The 23,457-nt window shown below is 50.8% G+C and overlaps 1 protein-coding gene across 6 annotated transcripts in view; it reads left to right on the top strand.

The window, feature by feature from the left end:
- The first annotated feature begins 1,878 nt into the window (after positions 1–1,878).
- MYRIP (myosin VIIA and Rab interacting protein) overlaps positions 1,879–23,457 on the top strand; it is a 115,978-nt gene continuing 94,399 nt past the window's right edge. For all 6 annotated transcript variants that reach the window (XM_064169743.1, XM_064169738.1, XM_064169739.1 and 3 more), the window contains exons 1-2: positions 1,879–2,184; positions 13,729–13,878. In XM_064169743.1, the coding sequence (XP_064025813.1) occupies positions 13,769–13,878 (110 nt within the window). In that variant the 5' untranslated portion in view covers positions 1,879–2,184; positions 13,729–13,768. The remainder of the gene's footprint in view (positions 2,185–13,728; positions 13,879–23,457) is intronic.

Raw genomic sequence — 23,457 nt, 5'->3', positions numbered from 1 at the left:
AGCAGTGCCCAGGTGGGCAGCAGAGCCAATGGCATCCTGGGCTGGCTCAGGAGCAGTGTGGGCAGCAGGACAAGGGAGGTTCTTGTGCCCCTGTGCTCAGCACTGCTCAGGCCACCCCTGGAGTGCTGTGTCCAGTTCTGGGCTCCTCAATTCAAGGGAGATGTTGAGGTGCTGGAAGGTGTCCAGAGCAGGGCAGCAAGGCTGTGGAGGGGCCTGGAGCAGAGCCCTGTGAGGAGAGGCTGAGGGAGCTGGGGGTGTGCAGCCTGCAGCAGAGGAGGCTCAGGGCAGAGCTCATTGCTGCCTGCAGCTGCCTGCAGGGAGGCTGTAGCCAGGTGGGGTTGGGCTCTGCTGCCAGGCAAGCAGCAACAGAAGAAGGGGACACAGTCTGAAGCTGTGCCAGGGCAGGTCTAGGCTGGATGTTAGGAGGAAGTTGTTGGCAGAGAGAGTGATTGGCATTGGAATGGGCTGCCCAGGGAGGTGGTGGAGTGGCTGGAGGTGTTGAAGCCAAGCCTGGCTGGGGCACTTAGTGCCATGGTCTGGTTGGTTGGGCAGGGCTGGGTGCTAGGTTGGGCTGGATGAGCTTGGAGCTCTCTCCCAACCTGGTGAATTCTGTAATTCTATGATCTGCACAGCTCTGAAATCCCTCCAGGACAGTGGCTCCACCACTTCCTTGGGCAGCCTGTTTCAGGGCTTAGACATTCTTGGGGAAGAAATTCTAGGTTCCAACCTAAATCTCCCCTGTCCTCTTCCTAGAATCACAGAACTGTTTAGGTTGGGATGGATCTTTAAGTATCATCCAATTCAGTCCTCCAGCAGTGAGCCAGGACATCCCCAGGCAGATCATTCTGCTCTGAGACCCACCCAACCTGACATGGAACGTTTCCAACCCCAGGGATGGGGCTTCTATCACTTCTCTGAGCAACATGGGCCAGTGTTTCACTGCCTTCATTGTAAAACTTTCTTCCTTTAATCTGATAACCTAAATCTTTCGTTTTTTAGTTTAAAGCCATTGCCTCTTGTCTTGTCACAACAGGTCCTGCTAAAAACACTGTCCCCGTCATGGGCCCCCTGGAACTACTGGAAGGCTGCAATCATAGACTCAGCCAGGTTGGAAGACACCTCCAAGATCACCCAGCCCAACCTAGCACCCAGCCCTATTTCAGCATCGTCTTTGCTGTGGCTGCTTGACAACGAGAGGCCACCTAAACCCACGTCTGAGCAGGAGAACACCCAAGTGAGCTGCCAGTGGTCCAGGGCTGAGGTGCACAGCACAGAATCAGAGACATCCAGGTTGGAAAAGACCCTCAGGATCACCGAGTCCAGCCTATAGCAAACAGGATTTTATCCAGGGTGAGCTCACAAGTTGGTGAGAGGCCATGCATGGGTCACCTAGACTATGGCACTAAGTCTCCCGAACGTGGATGCTCTCCGGTATGCCTCTTACCCACGGCTGTTTAAACCAACCGCACTCCTTTTACCTTCGAGGATCCCCCTCGCACCCAGTCTGCACCCGCAGATAGGGCACCCGCAGACAGCACCCGTTCGTTTCTCAGCCACGACAGCCGCCGTGGCAGCGGCCATGCCGGAGCTCCCCGGTGAAGCACCGTGCGTGTGAGTGTAGCGGGCCCCGCCGAGGCGCCCCTGCCGCTGCCTATTCAGCCACTGGGGTGTGCGTTGCAGAACGCTCAGCGCCGCGCACCGGCCGCGCCACTGCGATCGAGACGAGGAACGCTCCGCTCGGCACCGCACCGCACCGCACCGCACGGGAGCGCGGAAGCGCGCGCCCCCGCCCCCCCGCCGGCGCCCCGCCCCTCGCCCCGCCCCTCCGCGCGGATTGGGCGGCGGCCTGCGGGCAGGTGCCGGTGCGCGGCGGGGACGCGGTGTGAGCTGTCGCCGTTGCCTCCTCCCCGCCCCGCCGGACGCGCCACCGGGTGCTGCTGCGGTGCTGGCGGCGGCAGCAGCAGGAGACGGCGGCTGCGGCTTCTTCGCCTTGCGCGGCAGCGGCGCACCTGTACCTAGCGGCTCGGCTCAGGTGACGCTGCTCGGGGAGCGGCACGGAACGGCGACAGCAACATCCCCTCTGCATGAACGACGGGGAGCAGCCGCTGCCGCCGGTGTCTCTCGCCGTGCCCCGAAGTTACTGCCCGCCTGCCATTTTGGTGCAGCCCTCCCGTTCTGCCGGGGGTGAGTACAGCTCGGCGACGCGGCGGGTTGCGAATGGGAGCGGTGGGTTGCGGCAGGGCCGCAGTAGCGTCCCGTCGGGGAAGGCAGCCAGGGGCTCGGTCAGCGGCCGGTACTCTTCCTTCTCACCCCCTCCCAGCCCCGCTTGCAAGGGGCGGCGGCCCGTTCCCGCGGGCATTAGTGGCGCGGGGCTGGGGGGGTCGTCTCCTGCCGCGGCGTTTAGGAGCGAGGTGAGGCCGGACCGAACCGGACCGGACCGCTTCTTCCGCGGCGATCTCGTGTGTTAGGGAGACACACGGCAGCTGCGAGGCGCGACAGCTGCTTTTAATTGCCGGTCAGACGTCGGAGGAGCGGCCAGGTGCTCTGCTGACGGCGCTGCTCCGAGCGCCGGCACTGCCGGGCGTGAGCATGCTGACTGCCGCTGCAGCGCAATCCTTTATTCCTAAGTCGTTTGCTCAGAGGGAAAGTGCTGGGTGGTCACAGCCACTTGCTGGGAGCCTGCTGGTAACGTTGCGCTTTGATGTTAAAAGGTTTACCTGCAAAACAGCTGCGTTTTGTACCTGAATAGTGCATTAGTGGCGATGTTGTACTCGCTCGGGGCTGCCCTCCACGCAGGCAGGCAGAGGGGAGCGGGGGAGCACCCAGCACCTCTTGTGTCGCCCTCGAAATCTCTGACTTTGGCATGCAGAAGATGTGAAGAAAGCAGTTTCCAGCATGGTTTCAGTGCTGGCATTCATGTTCTCCTTCTTAGGAGTTAATTATTGCTGTCATTGAGGTGCTGCCTCCAAAACCACAGTCATAGAATCAGCCAGGTTGGAAAGACCTCCAAGCTCAGCCAGCCCTGGCCAAGCAACCAGACCATGGCACTAAGTGCCCCAGCCAGGCTTTGCCTCAACACCTCCAGGCACAGTGACTCCACCACCTCCCTGGGCAGCCCATTCCCATGCCAATCACTCTCTCTGCCAACAACTTCTTCCTAACATCCAGCCTAGACCTGCCCTGGCACAGCTTGAGGCTGTGTCCCCTTGTTCTGTTGCTGGGTGCCAGGCAGAAGAAACCAACCCCACCTGGCTACAGCCTCCCTTCAGGGGAGTAATGAGCTCTGCTCTGAGCCTCCTCTGCTGCAGGCTGCACACCCCCAGCTCCCTCAGCCTCTCCTCACAGGGCTGTGCTCCAGGCCCCTCCCCAGCCTTGCTGCCTTTCTCTGGACACCTTCCAGCACCTCAGCATCTCTCTGCAATGGAGAGATTATCGCTACTGCTATTAGTCTGTTTTGATCAACCTGCCTGCCATCTGGGAGCGGCTTTCTGCACGGTGTTGTGTCTGTCCCCTTTCCACGGGAGCATCCCGCCGCTCAGCGTGTTGTAATTCATGCCTCAGACAGAAGCAGCGTGCATTTGCCTAGTATCAAGGTCAGTTTATTGTAACTGCTGAGGAAAATTACCATATGGCTCCGGCTGGCTTCTGTTAGGGAATCTAATTAAGCAGGAGCATGTGTTGTGCTGGGGTTCGTGCAGTGCTTAGGTGAATGTAACTAAATTGTGTTGCAGAGAGCCTGGGAGTGCGAGCGTGTCCCTCCTGGAGCATGTTTGCAGGGACGTGGACTGTATCTACAATCTGCTGTGGCAAATGGTGGGGTTTGCCTTCCACTGTTTTGCTGCTCCCTGCTTTCCTGAAAATGCCTTGCAGCGGAGCCTGGAGTTTGTTGGAATAGGCACAGCAAGGACTTTGGCTGGAAAGGCTTCCTCTCTTCCCTCTGGTAACCCTTTTCTGGAAGGCTAGAGGGGGAAAAGAGGGGAAGTTAGTTTAGTTCTTGCATTACCAGACGTTTTTCCTGGCCTGGGGGGGAGCCTGGATGGGATTTTATGGTTGCTTGTTAATGGTGGAGGTAGTTCTCCATGAAATGCATTGGGAGCACTGAGTGCTCCTGCAGCTGAGTGTCAAACCCGAATGTCTGCTGCTTGCTTCTGGCTTCAGCAAGCAAACAGAGCTGGGTGAAAAGCAGAAGGTGCCGTAGCCTGTATGTAATCTCTCAGGCTGCTGCCTCACCTGCCACTGCCTGACTGCTGGACTGGATCAGAGCATTTGCACCACTGCATTATGCCCAAGCATCCAAAAATACACTCGGTGCTTCCATGGCTTTGCTGTGGAATTTGTCAGGCAACTTAGTTCAGTGCATCTAAGCAATTGCAAACAGCAGAGTATGGTTAGCAGCTTGGAGACATCAGCTATCAGTGAGACCTCCCAGAACTCACTTGTACCCCAGTAGCTCCCACTGGGATGAAAGATACTTAAAAAGCAGTGGCCCCTGCACCAGGGCTTGCATCTTGGACCTGCTGCCGATTCAGCTGATGCAATATTGTCCTTCCAGACAGGTAAATGCTTTTAAGCAGACTGTCTTCATCTGCACCAGTGCTGTCTAGGAATGATCCCTGGACAAATCTGTGAGCAACCTGAGCTGGTGAAGCATGTCCCTGCTCACTAATAAAGCATCCCCTGCAAAGGCTAATTCATCTGGAATGCTTTATTACCTTTCCTTCTGGATCCAGAGTCTCAGAGATTATGAAAGACTTCTGGCTTACCTGTGGAGAGCCACTGACAGTCAGAAAATAAACCACCCCCAAGGTTCTTAGGTGCAGAGCAGTTTGCTTCCAAAGGAAGTTTACTGGACTTTAGGAGAGAGGGAGGTGAAGGGCTGCATTTCAGTGGGGAGCAAAGCAGCCCATGCTGCTGCTTGAAGTACTGCAGGAGCTTGGCCTTTGTCCACAGCATAAACAGGGAATTTTGTGAAAGGAGTCAGTGCCATTTGATGAGGTTTCAAGCTCTGACCTGGCTCCGTGTGTCTCTTGGTGAGAACGGGCACAGAGGAGGACCTCATTTGGGCTTGGCACAGGAGTAAGGTCTGTGGTTCGTATGGCACAGACCAGCAATCGCAGCCTGCAGCAGCTGAAAGGTGCTGTCCTCTGGTGCCAGTTTCACAGAGAAATGCTGTGTGGCTGTTTCTAAAGCTACCTTTTCAGAAAAGGATGGTGTGGGGTGTGCCAGGTCCTGAAAATAAATAAATACACAAAGCAGGCTGGAGTGGGCAGCAGCTTAATGAATGAGCCAACAGCTTTGGCGTACTTGAGCAGAGAGCAAGGACCAGAGTGGGCTTGGCTGGTTCAAAAGCTGCTATCAAGCATTATTGCAATCAGCATACATTTTTGGGGCCAATTCTGGGAATAGCAGCACATCAAATTTCCAGGTCAATACACATTAAATTTCAGCTGCAGAGCAATTTCCACTCTCCCCCTCTCCCCCCCCTCCTTTTTTTTAACCCCTTTTAAAATGTTCTTTTAAAGACATTTGCTACCAAGCCTTTATCTTGCAAGTTTTTAGTGACTTGTGGCTGCTGAGCTGGGTAAAGGAAACAAAACCTCCTGCTGCTTCCTGTTCCCTGTATGCCTCATTTACCTATTGATCAATGATGATGGTGAAAGGACTACTGTTGATATTTGGGGGTATTACTACCTTTGAGTTGTTTCAAGATTAAAAAGCATTACCATAGGAAATCAATTTTGCCTTCTTCAAGGCAAAGTGCTCATAGGATGGTCTGAGTTGAAAGTGACCTCCAAAGGTCATCTAGTCCAAACCCCTCTGCAGTAACATCAATTACCACCTACTGACTGCTTGTGATGGTTTGGGTGTTCCCTGCCTCCCCTACTCTTATGAAATCACCCAGACTAGACTCAGCTGGCTGGAAATTCGGGAATGAAGCTTTATATTCACAGCTTAGCACAAGATACAAGCAGATAGTTACAAAATATAGAGAAATAAGCAAGTTAAAGGTAATACAGAAACAAAGCAGCCCTCCCAGAAACCAGAGTCCTCAGAAGGGGTTCCCAACCACCCTCCCACCTCCTGCCCAGACTTTGCCTTACATTCAGGGTGAGTTTGGGGAGTAGGACAGGGGGGTTAGGAAGCAGAAGGATTAGTTACACAGAGGGAGACAGACAGAGAGCAACTCTGTTAGCTATGTTTGTGTTCTTGCTTTTATCCATCTCAGCAAGCCTATGAGTGCAGCAGACATCACCACTGGGTCCTTTTCACAGCCTAGCATCTAATTCTTCTCACCAAAATATTCCAGCTAGCTTCAAACTAGCACAATGCTGTGGAGGCTCATCTTGAAGATGAGACAACTCCAGTGGTGGTGTCTCAAGTTTAGCTGGCAATAAGCAGTGCAGTAGTCTTCCTGAGCCCTGCTGGTGCTGACTGGCAGGCAAGAAGGGAACCTGAGCCTGTCCTCCCACTGGAGACACAAGCTCAAGTTCTACCATGCAGCAATTCCAAAGGTATTTTCCTTCTAGGCTCTTCCTTGCAATGTGTGCTGCTTGTTGGTGGAGAAGTAACATAATGCAGCCCCAGTTTCTGGATCCAGTGTGTTTAAAGGCTGCTGAGGTGCTTTGCTGTAGGAAAGGAATTGCAGTAGCCGTGTGAAGTGTAGAGCCTCTTTCAAAGGCTGTGGCATAATGCAGCCCCAGTTTCTGGATCCAGTGTATTTAAAGGCTTCTGAGGTGCTTTGCTGTAGGAAAGGAATTGCACTAGCAGTGTGAAGTGTAGAGCCTCTTTCAAAGGCTGTGGCATCCCTATGACATCTTCATACTTCTGAACTCATGAAACAGTTCCTCTTCCTAAACCCTTCAGCTGCCTCCGTGCAGAGCACTGTGTGCCTCTGCTGCTGCAAAGCAGCCTTCTGCTGGAAGCTGGAAGAACATAATCTGTTGTTTTCCTTCTGGGAAGAAGGCAAAACATGTTCAGAACTCCAGAAGTGAATTTGCTGTTCTGCTCTTGTGATAAGGAGTTTTATCTCTTCTGAAACTGATGTGAGAAGAGCTTCTCTTTGCTTACTGGGCATTGCTTCTGATACAGAAGGTCATTCTAATGTGGTTTTCTTCTGTCCCTTTCAGGCTGGATGAACAGATTGTAGTGTCACAGGGCAATCCAAGCAGCAAAGTGCTGGTTTGTGCCATCAGCATTAATTGCAGCAGCAGCGTGGGTGTGCAGCGCACGATTTGAGTGCTGTGACAGAGGTGCAGCTACCACTGGCCTGAGATACTGCACATTGCAGACTGTTCCTATTTTTTCCCCAACCCTTGCTAATTGTGCCACACACTGATTCCATTTTTTCCCCCTTGGAGAGAACTGATCCCTTTGCCCTTTTGTGGTCATCCTGGTGGACATTTCTGGACATTATCTCAGTGCCTGCATCTGGCTGTTCTAAGTGCTTTGACATTTCACAGGCTCACAGGATGTCAGGGGTTGGAAGGGACCCAAAGAGATCATCCAGTCCAAGCCCCCTGCCAGAACAAGACCATGCAATCTAGGTCAGGTCACACAGGAACACATCCAGACAGTCCTGGAAAGGCTCCAGAGAAGGAGACTCCACAACCTCTCTGGGCAGCCTGTGCCAGGGCTCTGGGACCCTTACAGGAAAGAAGTTCCCCCTTGTGTTGAGCTGGAACCTCCTGTGCTGCAGCTTCCATCCATTGCTGCTTGTCCTAACCCAGGGAGCAGTGAGCAGAGCCTGTCCCCCTCTCCTGAGCCCCAGCCCTCAGATAGTTATAGACATTGATTCAGTGCCCTCTCAGTCTTCTCTTCTCCAGACTAAGCAGCCCCCAGGGCCCTCAGCCTCTCCTCACCAGGCAGTGCTCCAGTGCCCTCATCATCCTCGTAGCCCTGTGCTGGACCCTCTCCAGCAGATCCCTGTCCCTCTTCAACTGGGGAGCCCCAGCCTGAAGGCAGTACTCAAGATGACATCTGGTAGAGGCTGAATTGGATTGAACTTAATAGTGGATTGACACTGGGTTTTAAATTGAAGGAGCTTCCAGAAGATGTCATCTGGGGATTCTGTGTTTGACTGTCCTGGTTGGGCTTGGTCTAAAGCACAGTGCCAGAAATTGTCCCTGTGCTAATCACCATGAGCATGGAAGTCATGGGTTGAGTCATACATGGGAAAAGAACAACCAACACATCACCTTCAGAGAAAGATCAACCTGATTATTCAACCCCACTCACCTCCCCCTGAGAGTGTGCTCTCAGCTGAGGTGGAAATGGGTGCCAGTGTTGTGTCAAGGTCCAGAGGCCTCTTGTAATGCCTGGTTGGAAAGCTAAAACCTGGGAGAAGCTGAATGGAGAAAGAGAAGTTTGCTTGGTAAGGTTGATGCTCTTCATGCAGGCTCATCAGTGGAGTGTGTGGTCTCAGTGTCCTGGGAGCAGTCCTTCACTCTTCATGACTGGGCCCTAGTAGAGGGAACTGCACCACCATCACCACCACCATCATCAATAAGAATAATAAATATAATAACAGTTATTATCACAACAAAATTATCATAACCATCACCACCACCATCATTAGTAAGAATAATAATTGTAATAACAATTAGAAGCACAACAAAATTATCATAACCATCACTGTCATTAATAATATGATAATAGTAAGTATAATAGCAATTATAATCACAACAAAATTATCCTAACCATCACCACCACCATCACCAATAACAGGATAAGAATAATAACAATTATAATCACAACAAAAATTATCATAACTATCACCACCACCATTAATATGGTGATAATAAGTATAATAACAATTATAATCACAGCAAAAATTATCCTAACCATCACCACCACCATTAATATGGTGATAATAGGTATAATAACAATTATAATCACAACAAAATTATCATAACCACCACCATCATTAATAAGAATAATAATTGTAATAACAATTAGAAGCACAACAAAATTGTAACCATCACTATCATTAACAATATGATAATAGTAAGTATAATATCAATTATAATCACAATAAAATTATCATAACCATTACCACCACCATCATCAATAATAGGAGAAGAAGAATGAGTATAATAACAATTATAATCACAACAGAAATTATCATAACCATCACCACCACCATTAATAATAATATGATAATAAGTATAATAACAATTATCCCAACAAAATTATCCTAACCATCACCACCACCATCATTAATAAGAATAATAAATGTAATGACAATTATAATCACAACAAAACTATCATAACCATAAAAATGATAATAACCATCATCATAATCAATAAGAATAGTAAATGTAACCTCAATATCATAATAATAATAAATATAATAGCTATGATAATTATAAGAACATAAAAATGATAATAACAATAACCATCATTATCAACAAGAATATAACAAGAATAATAAATAGAATAACATTACCATAAATGTAATAATAATATAATAATAACTATAACAAATGTTAATAACAATAACAATCATCATCAGAATTATCATCAATAACACAGGAATAATAAATACAGTAACAGCAAAAACGTTAATAACAATAACATAGTAATCAATAAGGATGGTAAATATAATAACAAGTATAACATTAATATAAGAATGATAATTGTAATAGCAACAAGAATGATAATAACAATAATGAGAATAAGAATTATAATGATGATAATGACAACCAAAGTGCTAACAGCAATAACAAGAGTGATGTAGAGAGGACACCTAGCTAGTTCCTAGAGATGCTGCCTTAACTTGATGCAGCAGATCAAAGAATAGTTGGATGGCTTTGGGATCATTTGCATGCCCTGAGTGCACCTCCTGGCTTCACCCCAGACCTGTGATGATTCTCCTTAGGGTTGGTGAAGTGTCCGTCACAGTGAGGAGCTGCCTTTCATGCTTTAGAATCACAGAATCAAGCAGGCTGGAAGAGAGCTCCAAGCTCAGCCAGCCCAACCTAGCACCCAGCCCTGGCCAAGCAACCAGACCATGGCACTAAGTGCCCCAGCCAGGCTTGGCTTCAACACCTCCAGGCATGGTGACTCCTGCCTGGGCAGCCCATTCCAATTGGAGGAGTGATGGAAGGAATGGAAGGGCTGATGGAAGGAACTCAATCATCCAAGAGACAGCTGTGTGCCGGTGCACTGCCGCTCCAGGTTTGCCTGGGTTCTCCAAGCTGTCCTTCTCCTTTCAGGAGGAGCAGCAGTCAGTCTCACACGGTCAGAATAGTGACAGCTCCATCCTCTCTACATGTTCTTCCATCTGACAGCTGCTGCTAAATAAAGGGAACAGAGCTAAACATGATTTGCCTACATTCAGCATAGGTGATGCAGGATGAGACTGGAGTAAAAGGAGAGCTGACAGCGAGTGGAAAGCAGTGAAAGCTGTGCTCACAACCCATGCCACATCACCCATGGGCTGCTGCAGCTCCAGGGCCAACTTCTGGGCAAGGCTTTCCTCTAGCAGCTCCTGGTTAGCAGTGGGGAGAGCTTTTCTGGTTGATGAATTTGGCTTTTCTGTCCTACATCGAATTTCCACTTGGATTTGTCTTTCTGCCTCGGTGGGAGCCCTGATACACAGGTACAAAGCTGCCAGGATGGCTTAGGGAGAATCTCTTCACAATGACTTTTAGAGACCCTGCCAAATGTAGAGGAGAAAAACAAAGGCCTGCAGTGTGATCTTCAAGAGTTGCTGTAAAAATAACTGGTTTTTTTTTTGCTCTATAAATAAAAGAGCCTCTGGGCTTTAGGTCTAATATATAGGCTGCAACCTGCCTCTGGAAGAGTTCCCTCCTTTAGGTTTTAGATGCAGTTATTTTAAACCCAAAATACTTTTCTACTTCTTTTCTGTTTCTGCAGCTTTTCTGCTTCTAAAGTTTCATATTTGGTAGCTACAATAATGTAGGATCAGGAGGGCTGTGGAGCTCTTCTTCATCTCCTAAGCAGATTAACAATGAAGACCACGCAGCGATGACCAGGGAAGAATATCAGCAGTGTTGGGCACTGCAGCTTCCAGGCTTTCATCAAGGAATTTGTGACCAATGTTAATCGTGCCTCATTTTCAACTGAATGCTGTGCTTAACTCTGCTAGGAATGGCTTTGGACAGGAATGCTCCCCAAATGCTGACTTTTGGTCCCAGGTCTGGTTAGAGGCTCCCTGGCCCTTGTTGTTGTCCAATGGTTATTGTAGCTCATTGTAAACTTAATGCTGTGCTTAACTGTACTAGAAATGACTTTGGACAGAAATGTTCCTCAAATGCTGACTTTTGGTCCCAGGTCTGGTTAAAGGCTCCCTGACCCAATGGTTATTATGCCTCGTTTTAAACTTAGTGCTGTGCTTAACTCTACTAGAAATGACTTTGGACAGAAATGTTCCTCAAATGCTGACTTTTGGTCCCAGGTCTGGTTAGAGGCTTCCTGGCCCTTGTTGTTGTCCAATGGTTATTGTAGCTCATTGTAAACTTAATGCTGTGCTTAACTGTACTAGACATGACTTTGGACAGAAATGTTCCTCAAATGCTGACTTTTGGTCCCAGGTCTGGTTAAAGGCTCCTTGGTCCTGGGTCTGGTTAAAGGCTCCCTGACCCAATGGTTATTATGCCTCGTTTTAAACTTAGTGCTGTGCTTAACTCTACTAGGAATGGCTTTGGACAGGAATGCTCCCCAAATGCTGTCTTTTGGCCCCAGGTCTGGTTAGAGGCTCCCTGGCCCTCGTTATTGTCCAATGGCTATTATGCCTCATTTTATACTTAATGCTGTGCTTAACTCTACTAGGAATGGCTTTGGACAGGAATGTTCCTCAAATGCTGACTTTTGGTCCTGGGTCTGGTTAAAGCCTTTGGGGAGGCTAAAGTTGGCACAGCACTCCAGCTGCAGGACTTTGTGGTGTTAGCTCTGTCTGTCAGATCATATTTTAGGTTGGAAGGAACCTTTCAACTCCCTTTAAAGTCCTTGGTGGCTGCTTGCCTTTGCTGGAGCACGACACTGGGGTGTGTGTGTTGTACAATGCTCTCAGTGTGACTGCTTGCATAATGAACTTTATCCTGTGGCTCTCTGTTGAGCAGGCAATCTGCTTTGAATGGGAGTTGGTACTTCTGAAAACAGGGGGGGGAAAAAGAAGAGAACTTTGTGGGCTTTCTCCCCACCCTCCCTTAATGCTAATCTTGTGCTGAGACTGCAAGTCCAGACAGCTTAGCCATCATATGAGTGAGGAGGAAATGTACTCCTTGCCCTCATTCCTTCTGGTGATGCTCTTGTCCGTGTTAAAATGCAGAAGCATCACCTGCAAGTCTTGGAAAGCATTTCATTGCTTGCTGTGGCCTTTCAGTATCTTAAGGAGCCCTACAAGGCAGCTGGGGAGGGAGTTTTTAGGCTGTCAAGTAGTGATAGGACTGGGAGGAATGGAGCAAAGCTGGAAATGGGAGATTCAGACTGGATGATAGGAAGATAGGTTGGACTGGATGGTCTTGGAGGTCTCTTCCAACCAGGTTGATTCTATGATTCTAAGAAGCTCTTCAGCATGAGTGGTGAGAGCCTGGAATGGGTTGCCCAGAGAGGTGATGGAAGCCTCATCCCTAGAAGTGTTTAAGGTCAGGCTGGCTGAGGCTGTGTGCAGCCTGATCTAGTGTGAGGTGTCCCTGCCCATGACAGGGGAGTTGGAACTGGCTGCTCCTTGTGGTCCCTTCCAACCCTGACTGATTCTGTGATTGTTCCCTGGGGGTTTTGTGGTTGGTTTGCTGGGTTTGGTTGGGAGTGTCTTGGTTTGGATTGGTTTGTGGGGTTTTGTTCAGTTTTAAAGCTTGAATTCAAGCCATCTTTTTCAAGGAGTTATACCCATGGTGGGGAGGTTGGAGTAGATGACCTCTAAGGCCATAGAATCCTCGAATGGTTTAGGCTGGAAGGGAGCTCAAAGCTCATCCAATTCCAACCCCTTGCCATAGGCAGGGACACCTCCCACTAGAACAGGTTGCTCAAGGCCTCATCCAAGCTGGTCCTGAACACCTCCAGGGAGGTTGTGATCTTTGATCACATTGGGTGCTTCTGTGCTCCACAACCTCCCTGGGCAACCTGTGCCAGTGTCTCACCACCCTCACTGCAAAGAACTTCTTCCTAACATCCAGTTTCAATCTCCCCTCTGCCAGTTCAAACCCATTCCTCCTCCTCCTGTCATCAACAGACCTTGTCAATAGTCCCTCCCCAGCCCTCCTGTAGCCCCCTTCAGACACTGCAAGGCCACTCCAAGGTTTCCTCCAAGCCTTCTCTTCCCCAGGCTGCAGAGCCCCAACTCTCTCAGCCTGTGCTTAGAGCAGAGCTGCTGCAGCCCTCTCAGCATCTTGGTGGCCTCCTCTGCACTGGCTCCAACACTTCCATGTCCTGCTTGTGCTGGGGGCTCCAGAACTGCACAGAGGACTGCAGGTGGGGATGTGGTGCTGAAGGGCATGGTTCAGAGGGGACTTGGCCATGCTGGGCTGGTGGTTGGCCTCTTTGGTCTTAACAGTCTCTCCCAAGCTAAATGCCAGTCAGTTTGGCTCCATGATCTGAGAGGTCCCCTCCAGCTGGAGCAGTTCTGTGACCATATGATTGCCTTATCTGAAGTTTCTGCCAGCATCTTCTTGAGCAAACATCCCTCTGATTTCAGCACCCTGGGGGAAGAAATAACAGAACTTCCCATTTATTTTGCCTTTCCCCCCTCCCTGTTTCTACTTTCAGACGTTCCTCGTAGCTGTTCCTAGCCAGGGCAGAGCACATCATGGGGAGAAAACTGGATCTGTCTGGCCTGACTGAGGAGGAGGCAGAGCATGTGCTCCAGGTGGTGCAGCGGGACTTCAGCCTGCGGAAGAAAGAAGAAGAGAGGCTGAGGTAAGAGGAATGACCTAATTGGAAAACCTGCTCTCTGGATTCTGAACAGCTGGTTTGAGGGGGGAAATACAGCCTTCTGCACTAATCATTACTGTCAGACAGGCAGCAAGCATCCAAACTCTTCCACATCAACCCAGTTATTGCACCTTCAGAAAGTCTGCAGATGGCACCAGGCTCTGTGGCACAGTCAACTTGCTAGAGGGCAGGGATGCAGCCAGAGGGAGCTGGGCAGGCTGCAGAGCTGTGCCCAGGCCAACATCAGGACATTCAACAAGGCCAAATGTAAGGTCCTACACCTGGGTGGGTGCAATCCCAAGCACAACTCCAGGCTGGGTGGGGAATGGCTGAGAGCAGCCCTGAGGAACAGGCCCTGGGGTCTGGGCTGATGAAAAGCTCAACAGGAGCCTGCAGTGTGAGTGCAGCCCAGACACAACCCTGTGCTGGGCTGCAGCAAGAGCAGTGTGGGCACAGGGCAAGGGAGGGGATTCTGCCCCTTGGCTCTGCTCTCCTCACACCCCACCTGCAGTCCTGGGGGCAGTTCTGGAGCCCCCAGCACAAGCAGGACATGGAAGTGTTGGAGCCAGCCCAGTTTATGTTCACTCCTAACAAACCTTTTTTTAAGACACTCAGGCTAGATGGAGGCTGACATAGCATTGTCTTTTATGATATGAGTGGCTGAGAGCAGCAAGGCAGAGAGAGACTTGGGGGTGCTGGTAGAGAGGAGCTGAAGCTGAGGCAGCAGTGGGCAGCAGAGCAAATGGCATCCTGGGCTGGCTCAGGAGCAGTGTGGGCAGCAGGACAAGGGAGGTTCTTCTGCCCTTGTGCTCAGCACTGCTTAGGCCACACCTTGAGTGCTGTGTCCAGTTCTGGGCTCCTCAGTTCAAGAGAGCTGTTGAGGTGCTGGAAGGTGTCCAGAGAAAGGCAGCAAGGCTGGGGAGGGGCCTGGAGCACAGCCCTGTGAGGAGAGGCTGAGGGAGCTGGGGGTGTGCAGCCTGCAGCAGAGGAGGCTCAGAGCAGAGCTCATTACTCCCCTGCAGGGAGGCTGTAGCCAGGTGGGGTTGGTCTCAGCTGCCAGGCAGGCAGCAACAGAAGAAGAGGACAGAGCCTCAAGTTGTGGCTGTTAGGAGGAAGTTGCTGGCAGAGAGAGTGATTGGCATTGGAATGGGCTGCCCAGGGAGGTGGTGGAGTGGCTGTGCCTGGAGGTGTTGAAGCCAAGCCTGGCTGGGGCACTTAGTGCCATGGTCTGGTTGGTTGGGCAGGGCTGGGTGCTAGGTTGGGCTGGCTGAGCTTGGAGCTCTCTTCCAACCTGCCTGATTCTATGATTGATGATAGCTCCACCATTCAGACAGCAAACACAGGGAGGGAGCTTTGCTTTCCTGAGCAGCCTGATCTAGTGTGAGGTGTCTCTGCCTGTGGCAAGGGGGGGTTGGAACTGGATGGTCCTTGGGGTCCCTTCCAACCCTGACAATTCTGTGGTTCTATATTGGAGCTGTAATTTATGTTTCCATCCCCTGTACACAAAATGTTCCCACTGCTCAGATGCATTTTAGTCTACAGATCTACTTTGAATCTCTCTGCACTGAGGACTTCCAGCAGTGGTTCTCTGATTTTAAAGTGTTTTTTCTTTCCCCCTTCCAACTTCAGGCTGGTGTTGTCAGACAAGCTGCTCTTGTAGTGGGTTAAGGGTGGGGGGGGCATAAATAAATAGTGACTTGGCTAAAAAGAGTAAGATAGCAGTGAGATAAGCATATGCAAATGGGAAGTGATTAGTGTGGTTATTTATTGTGCCTTGCTGCTGCATAGCAGTTCACTTTCTATCTGTTTTGTGTTTTGCTTTGGCTCTCAGCCTGCTCCCAGATTAATCATGTTCACTGTCCTTTGTTGCTTGTTCACCCAGAATCGTTCCTGCTTTGATTATCTGTTCCCTCTGTCTTTTTGGCAGCAGTGCTAATGTTTGTATTTGCTCCCAGTGTTAGTCTAATCATCCAGAGCCCCTGAGGCTGCAGGCATAACACAGCTTTTGTTTCCTGGGAATCAGCTCAAGTTAGGGAACCCAGGCAGATGTGTGTGGTGTAGCTGGGACAGTGATGGGCTCGAGTGCTGGGGATTGGGCTGTTGAAGTGGTTCTGGAGTTCCCCCCACCACTAGATTAACCAGGCTAACTCAGGTGGCTGGAATGAAGCTTTATACTTGCAAGCAGATATACACAACATAGCACAGATATTTACAGCTGTCTGCAGCAATCATTGCAAGCTCTGACTTTGGCATGCAGAAGATGTGGAGAAGAAAGCAGTTTCCAGCATGGTTCAGTGCTGGCATTCATCTTCTGCTTCTTAGGAGTTAATTGTTGCTGTCATTGAGTTGCTGCCTCCAGAGCCACAATCATAGAATCAGCCAGGTTGGAAGAGAGCTCCAAGCTCACCCAGCCCAACCTAGCACCCAGCCTTGGCCAATCAAACAGACCATGGAGCTTGGAGGTCTCTTCCAGCCTGGCTGACTCTGTGATTTCACAGCTGGGTTGGTGTGTCTCAGCTCTGTGTCTGTGGGCAGTGGGACTTTCAGCTGTGGCACAGAGAGGCTGCAGCAGTTGCTGATCCCATCTCCAGCAGGGCTTTATGTGCAGGAGTGCTCTGTGTGTGCTCACTGCAGAGCCCTCTCTGCTCTGGCTGTTCCAGTTTGCTTACAGGCAAGAAGTTGGGAAGGGAGGAGGAGAGCTTTGTGGAGAAGGTGATGAAATGTGTCCAGTGAAGAGAGTTGCTGTTGCCTGCTTTCATTTTCCACTGCTTTTGTGTCTCAGCCCATTGCAGCACGAGCAGACTTGTGAAGAGGCTTCTGAAGAAACAAATGCTTGTACCTGACAAACCTCAGAAAGCAGCTTGATGCTCTTTCTCATCAGCCTCCAGCTGACTCAGGTGTATTGACAGCACATGCTGTGGGGCTCCTTCCCTGCTCTCTTAGTCATAATACTGTCTCTGTGACTCATCTCAAACGGGCAGAGTGCCAAGCCTTGGGTAGCTCTCTGTTGGTTCTCTGTGTCGCTGCTTGCTCTTCCTCCCTGCATCAGGTACCTTAAAACAAACACAAGTCAGCCAAACAACCACCCCCGTCTGTCTTCCCTCCTCACACTGAAGTCATCTCAAAGCTGTTTTCCCAGGGAGCTCAGTCTCCTTTCTACAAGCTTCAGAGTTCCAGCAGGTGAACTTCCATTCAGTGCCTTGCTCTTTGCTCTGGGCAGCGTGGGGAGAGCCCAGGAAACATTCCTGCTTGCTTTGTAGCATCATTCTACTCCCTGTGTCTGCTCATGGACTCCTCAAGGCTTCCAGGGCTAACATAACCATTTCACCTAAGGGGACTTCCCAAGAGGGTGTTTAAGCAATAGGACAAGGGGGAATGGTTTGAAGAAGACTCCACATATACTGGCAGGCAGCTGTAAGGACCCCATGAAAGGGTCCTGCAGGAAGGCTGCAGAGAGACTTTTTATCAGTGTCTCTAGAGACAGGCCAAGGGGGAATGGTTTGAAGCTGAGGCAGAGTAGGGTTAAACTGGAGATGAGGAAGTTCTTGAGTGTGAGGATGGTGAGACTCTGGCACAGGCTGCCCAGGGAGGCTGTGGCTGCCTCCTGCCTGGGGGAGTTGAAGGCCAGGCTGGATGAGTCCTTGAGTAGCTGAGTCCAGCTGAGAGGAGTCCCTATGCATGGTGGGGAGGTTGGAGGAGATGAGCTCTGAGGTCTCTTTCAACCTGAGCCATTCTGTGCTTCTGTGTTGCTTGGCTGCAGCTTTGGCTTGTAAACCAGTACTGGACCATCTAGGGCAGCATAGCTGTCTCCTGGACAGAAGCCTTTGTTAACACAGTTAAGAGCAGGACATCTTCCTTTATGGATCCTGTTGCAGTGCTGGGAGGTGTGCAGGGAGCTGCTTCTGGTTCCCACAGGCTGTCAGGGCTGAGAGCTGTCAGTAACTTCATCTGTGCACCACCTGCTTTACACTGCTCCTGCACAGCCTTCTCTCAGCAGCTCTGCTTCAGGCATCCCTGAGCCCTACACACAGCTCATGTAAGTTGCTTGTGGGAAAAAAACCACCCCACAAACAGTGACCTGGCTGAATGCTGCCTGAAAGCAGAGCTCGTGGTTGGCTTTGCTGCTGAGTCAGTAAGGATGCACTTTAAAACACATTTGCAGACTGTTGCCTGTCAGTGAGTTCAAGAAGTGCTGACTCGGGCATGCTGCTTGCTGTCAGGTGGTGTTGAGGGGTCAGATGAGGAGGCAGCTCAGCAGTGGCACAACAGCTCACTTCTGCAGCCTTGTGGCCAGCAGGGTGAGAGGTGGTTCTGCCCCTCTGCCCTGCCCTGCTGACACCACACCTGCAGTGCTGCTGTCCAGCTCGAGTCCTCTGCCCAGGAAGGACATGGACCTGTGGGAGCAGCTCCAGGGAAGGGCACAAAAATGATCAGGGGGGTGGAACACCTCTGCTGTGTCAGGGAGCTGGGGGTGTTCAGCCTGGAGAAGGCTCCAGGGAGACCTTACTGCAATCTTCCAGTACTGGAAAGGAGCCTTTAAGAAAGATGGGGAGTGTGCCTTTCTTTAGCAGGACCTGTGGTGACAGGGTGAGGGATGGGGATTTGAAACTAGAAGACAGAGGAGATACAGACTAGGAAGGAAGGAAGACACTTGAACACTTCTAGGGATGGTGACTCCACCACTGCCCTGGGCAGACCATTCCAGTGTTTAGGAAATACTTCTTCACAGAGATGGTTCTCAGTGTCCATCCTGAGCCTCCCCTGGTGCAGCTTGAAACCATTCCCCTGGCCCTGTTGCTTGCCACCAGGGAGGAGAGGCTGCCCCCTCCTTGCTTCAGCCTTCCTTCAGGTAGTTGTAGAGAGCAATGAGGTCTCCCCTTAGCCTCTTCTCCTCCATAAATCCTCCTCTCCATCAGTTCTCTTCTCCATAGTTGCAGCCTCAGCTGAGAGGAAATGCTGGTGAGCCAAGCACGAAGCAACACAAGAGGTGATCTTCTAGAGCCATGAAGTCATTTAGGTTGGAAAAGGCCTTCAAGATGGTGTGAAAAGGTGCAGAAAGAGAGAAATTCCCTAATTTTAGGGAATGTTAGAGAAGTCTGTAGAGAAAGGCACATCTCCAGCTAAGATGAGAAGGCAGGGGAGATGTGACTGAGGCAGAGCCCACATCCACTCTGCCAAGCCTTGGTTAAAGGATGTTCCAGAGACATCATAAAACTCCTCCTAGAGTGGCAATTTGGTCTTTGTCATGGGTTATGACTAATCAGCTGAGCAGCCACAAGGGCTAAAAGGAGTGAGTGTGCCTAGTGAGAGTGAGCTGCTGTAATGTAAGATCAATATTTAATCTCTGATGGGTTGGGTAGGAAGGGTCTCAGCTGTTAAACGTGACTTGGAGTTGTCATCTTCTCCACCTGAGCAGCCCTGCAGTGCAGGGGGTGGATGTTCTCTGGAGGATCTCTTTAAGTCACCCTGGAAGTAGTTGCTGAAAGTGTGAAATCTGAAGAGCTTTTTTTGCAGGGAAAGGCCTCCAGGTTCTTTGGTTTTGACTGGTCCTGCCAAATGTGCTGCTCTGCATTCACTGAGCAGGAACCTCTTTGTTGAAGCTCAGTGTTGGTTCATGGGGGGGTAAGTAAGAGTGTTTCCTGGGCTGACAGAGGGAACCTGCTGATGGAAGAGGCTACTGGGGAGGCTGTGTTAACAGGTTTTAAGGACAGAGTGTTTGAGGCTCCATGTGAGCGCTGCCTGTTTCTTGCCTTGGGCATCAGGATGAACCACACAGGCACTTGTGGAGTTCTGTGCCCTGTTGCCCTGTGGATTGAGCAGTTGGTTGTGTAGAGGTTGGAAGGATAAAAGCACCACATCTGTCCTGAGTCTAGGAACCTGTGTGATGAGAAGGTAATTGAAGGGTGGCTGCTTTCATAGTCACAGAGTGGTTTGGGTGGGAAGGGACCACCAAAGGCCATCCAGTCCAACACCCTTGCAACAAGCAGCAACGTCCTCCACTAGATCAGGTTGCCCTGTCCAGCATCACCTTAAATATCCCCAGGGATGAGGCCTCAACCACCTCCCTGGGCAACCTGTTGCAGTGTTCCAGCACCCTGCTGGTGCAGAACTTGTTCCTCACATCCAATCTCAATCTGCTCTGCTCTCATTTCAAGCCACAGCCCTCATCCTGTCCCTGCAGGCCTTTGCAAACAGTCCCTCTGCAGCCTGCTTGCAGCCCCTCCTGGAAGTGCGCTGGGAGGTCCCCTGGAGCCTTCTCTTCGTGGAGAGTTAAGGTCCAAGGAAGCTACAGAGGGTTGCTGCAGTGGCTGCCACCTAGGTCTGTGGTCCTAGAAACGTGAGCTAATTGCAGCTTCCCCTCGGGGCCATGGTGAGGAGCTCCACATGTACTATGGCTGTGTCTCTGTGGTGGCACTTGGGCTGAGTTGTTAAATCTGCTGCTGCCTCTGTTTGCAGGGGGTGTGCCTGGGCTTAGAGCAGCTCTTTGAGCTGCACACCACAGTCTGTAGCAGCCTCTTCCTTTATTTTAGATTGGAGTGAATTCTAACTGGTCAACTGGCTTTTGCCTCTCCTCCTTTATTACTTAAATCCTTTGGTTGCTCTTCTGGTTATGAATTAAAGTTCTCCTGCTGCCACTTAAAGTTTTCCTGAAGGCAGCTGAGCTCAAAGTTAATTTTTATTGCTTGCTTGGTTGCTGCTTTTGTCTTTTAATGTAGTACTTAGTCAGATTTAGAAAGGCTAAAGTAATTTTACTGAATGATTTTACTGTTGTTGTTGTCCTGCTGCCCACACTTGGGCTGGTCCTGCTGCCCAAACCATGTGGAAGGAGAGACAAATCTCTCTCTCTGAAGCTGGCTGACAACAGGAGTAGTATCTTACAGTCATAGCAGCTCCTCATTAATGCAGCTCCTCAGTGCACCATGGAGATGCAAAGCTAATGCAGTGGCAAATGAGGTGTGGCTCGTGGTTGGCATTAAAGTTTGGTGCTTCCACCTTGAAAGGGTATTCTGGACTTAATCACACACAGAGACATGCATGGATGCTCATGGATGAGCTTTGGAAAAGGGAAGAAAGGTTTTGGGGCTAAGTCACAGCATCGTGGCACTGACTTCGTTCAGCTCAGGCAGCACAGCCAAAATCATCAGGTTCTCTTTCTGCTTTCACTCTGTGCATCACCAAGAAGTGCTGGAGTGCAGGGCAGGAAAATAAGAAAGGGAAGTTTTCCTGGCTCCCTGCCCTTGGAGAGTGGTGGAGTTGGGAAGGATTGCCCTTTCAGCACGAGAAGGGCTGTGTGAGCAAGCAGATTGGTTTGGTTTGTAGTAAATATAGCACAGGAAGTAATAAACCCATCCCTGCTGCACTCCAGCAGGGCTGTGTCTTCAGGGCTTCTGAGCAATGAGAGCTTTTGTAATGGTTTTCATCAAGCAAAGTGACTAAACACTTGCTGGGAGAGAGTCTGCAGCTTAGAGGGGAAAAAAATAGGCAAGAGCTGTATTTTAGTGGAAGGAAATGTTTCTGGAACCATCATCCCCCACAAACCCACCCCTGGGGTGCTAACACCACTTGAAAAGTTCGGATCTGAGCCACAGGGATGCTGAAGGGAATGGAACACCTCTGTCAGGAGGAGAGCCTGAGGGAGCTGGGGCTGTGCTGCTGGCAGAAGAGCAGCCTGAGGGCTGCCCTCATTCCTGTTCATGTAAAGGTGAGTGCCAGGAGGCTGGAGCCAGGCTCTGCTGGGTGATGCCCAGGGACAGCACAAGGGGCACTGGGTGCAAGCTGAGGTGTAGGAAGTTTCATTTAGAATCAGTCAGGGTTGGAAGGGACCACAAAGATCATCCAGTTCCACCTCCCCTGCCATGGGCAGGGACACCCTACCCTAGACCAGGCTGGCCAGAGCCTCATCCAGCCTGGCCTTAAACACCTCCAGGGATGGGGCCTCAACCACCTCCCTGGGCAGCCCATTCCAGCCTCTCACCACTCCTGAATCTTAGAATCATCGAATCAACCTGGTTGGAAGAGACCTCCAAGACCATCCAGTTCAGCATGTCTCCCTAACATCTACCCACTTCTAGCTTTGTTCTGTTCCCCCAAGTCCTGCAACTCCCTGACACCCTAAAAAGTCCCTTCCCAGCCTTTTTGTAGCTCCCTTCAGATCCTGGAAGGCCACAAGAAGGTCACCTGGGAGCCTCCTCTGCTCCAGCCTGCATAGCCCCAACTCTTTCAGTCTTTGCACATGAAGAGGACTTCTTCCCCTGTGAGGGTGACAGAGCCCTGGAACAGGCTGCCCAGGGGGGCTGTGGAGTCTCCCTCTCTGGAGATGTTCAGGCCCCTCATGGATGTGGTCCTGTGTGATCTGCTGTAGCTGGGCCTAAACCTGAACCCAGTGTATGAGGTGTAGCCTCCCCAGTGCTGAGGACAGGAGGCTGATGACTGCCCCAGTCCTGCTGGCCACATGATTCGTGCTTGCTGCAGGTAGGGAAGAAGCTGGCAGCCAGCTGCAGCAGCTTGGCAAGTAGAGCTGGTCCTTTGCTAGCAGAACCTGCAAGCTTAGCAGAGTACAGCCTGGACCTGAGGGTACCAACGTGGACCTGGGGACTGTAGCTGGGCAGGAGTTCCACAGGTGACCTAGGCTCCAGTCCCAGCCTTCCTGAGAGCCTGGTGGGGTTTTGTTGGCTTTGTGGGCTTGAGTTAGAGCTTTGCCCCTTCTCCAAACAAGCTTGTGTGTCTGGTTTTACTGGGGGGGAGTTGTCCTTGCTCTTGGGGGCATGAATAAAAGGCAAAGGTCTCAGGTTGAAGACCCATGGAGATTTGTCAGCTTTAATCCACTGTGCAGCCTTCTCAGCCAGAGCACAAGGGCACTGCTGCTGCAGCCTTGTTGGAACACTCTGGATCCTGGGACCTAAACCTGAGGGGTTTGTCTTTTCTCTGTGTTACAGAATGATGTTGAGATCTGTCAGTTCCATTTGAGTGGGAGAATGTGGAAACAAGAAGTGTTTGCTGCCAGCCTCAAAGGGTGTTTGCTTAAGAAAATAACTAAGTAAATGTTGGAATGGAGGCTCCTGGCAGAAAGGGGAGAGCTGGTTGAGCAGGAAGGGTTGCTTTGAGATCATGGACAGGGAAGGCCAAGCTGAGTTTGCCTGTGCTAGGCTGCAGTGCAGAGAAGGAGGCAGGGTCAGTGCTGCATACAGAGCTGTGCCTCTGGAACACAGTCACAGAATGTCAGGGGCTGGAATAGGGACCTTGAAAGCTCATCCAGTCCAACCCCCCCTGCCAGAGCAGGATCAGGCTGGGAGGTGACTGCTGGAGAGCAGCCCTGTGGAGAGGCACCTGGCAGTGCTGGTGGAGAGCATCCATGGCACAGCAATATGCCCTGGGGGCCAAGAGGGCCAGTGGGAGCCTGGGGGGCATTAAGCAGGATGTGTCCAGCAGATCAAGGGAGGTTCTCCTCCCCCACTACTCTGTCCTGGTGAGACCTCATCTTGAGCACTGCCTTCAGTTTGGGGCTCCCCAGTTTCAGAGGGACAGGGATCTGCTGGAGAGAGTCCAGTGAAGGGCTACGAGGAT

Source organism: Pogoniulus pusillus, chromosome 32 (genome assembly GCF_015220805.1).
Source record: "Pogoniulus pusillus isolate bPogPus1 chromosome 32, bPogPus1.pri, whole genome shotgun sequence".
NCBI classification, from domain to species: domain Eukaryota; kingdom Metazoa; phylum Chordata; class Aves; order Piciformes; family Lybiidae; genus Pogoniulus; species Pogoniulus pusillus.
Note: the sequence above shows the minus strand (reverse complement) of the source record. Positions and strands in the feature narration are given on the sequence as shown.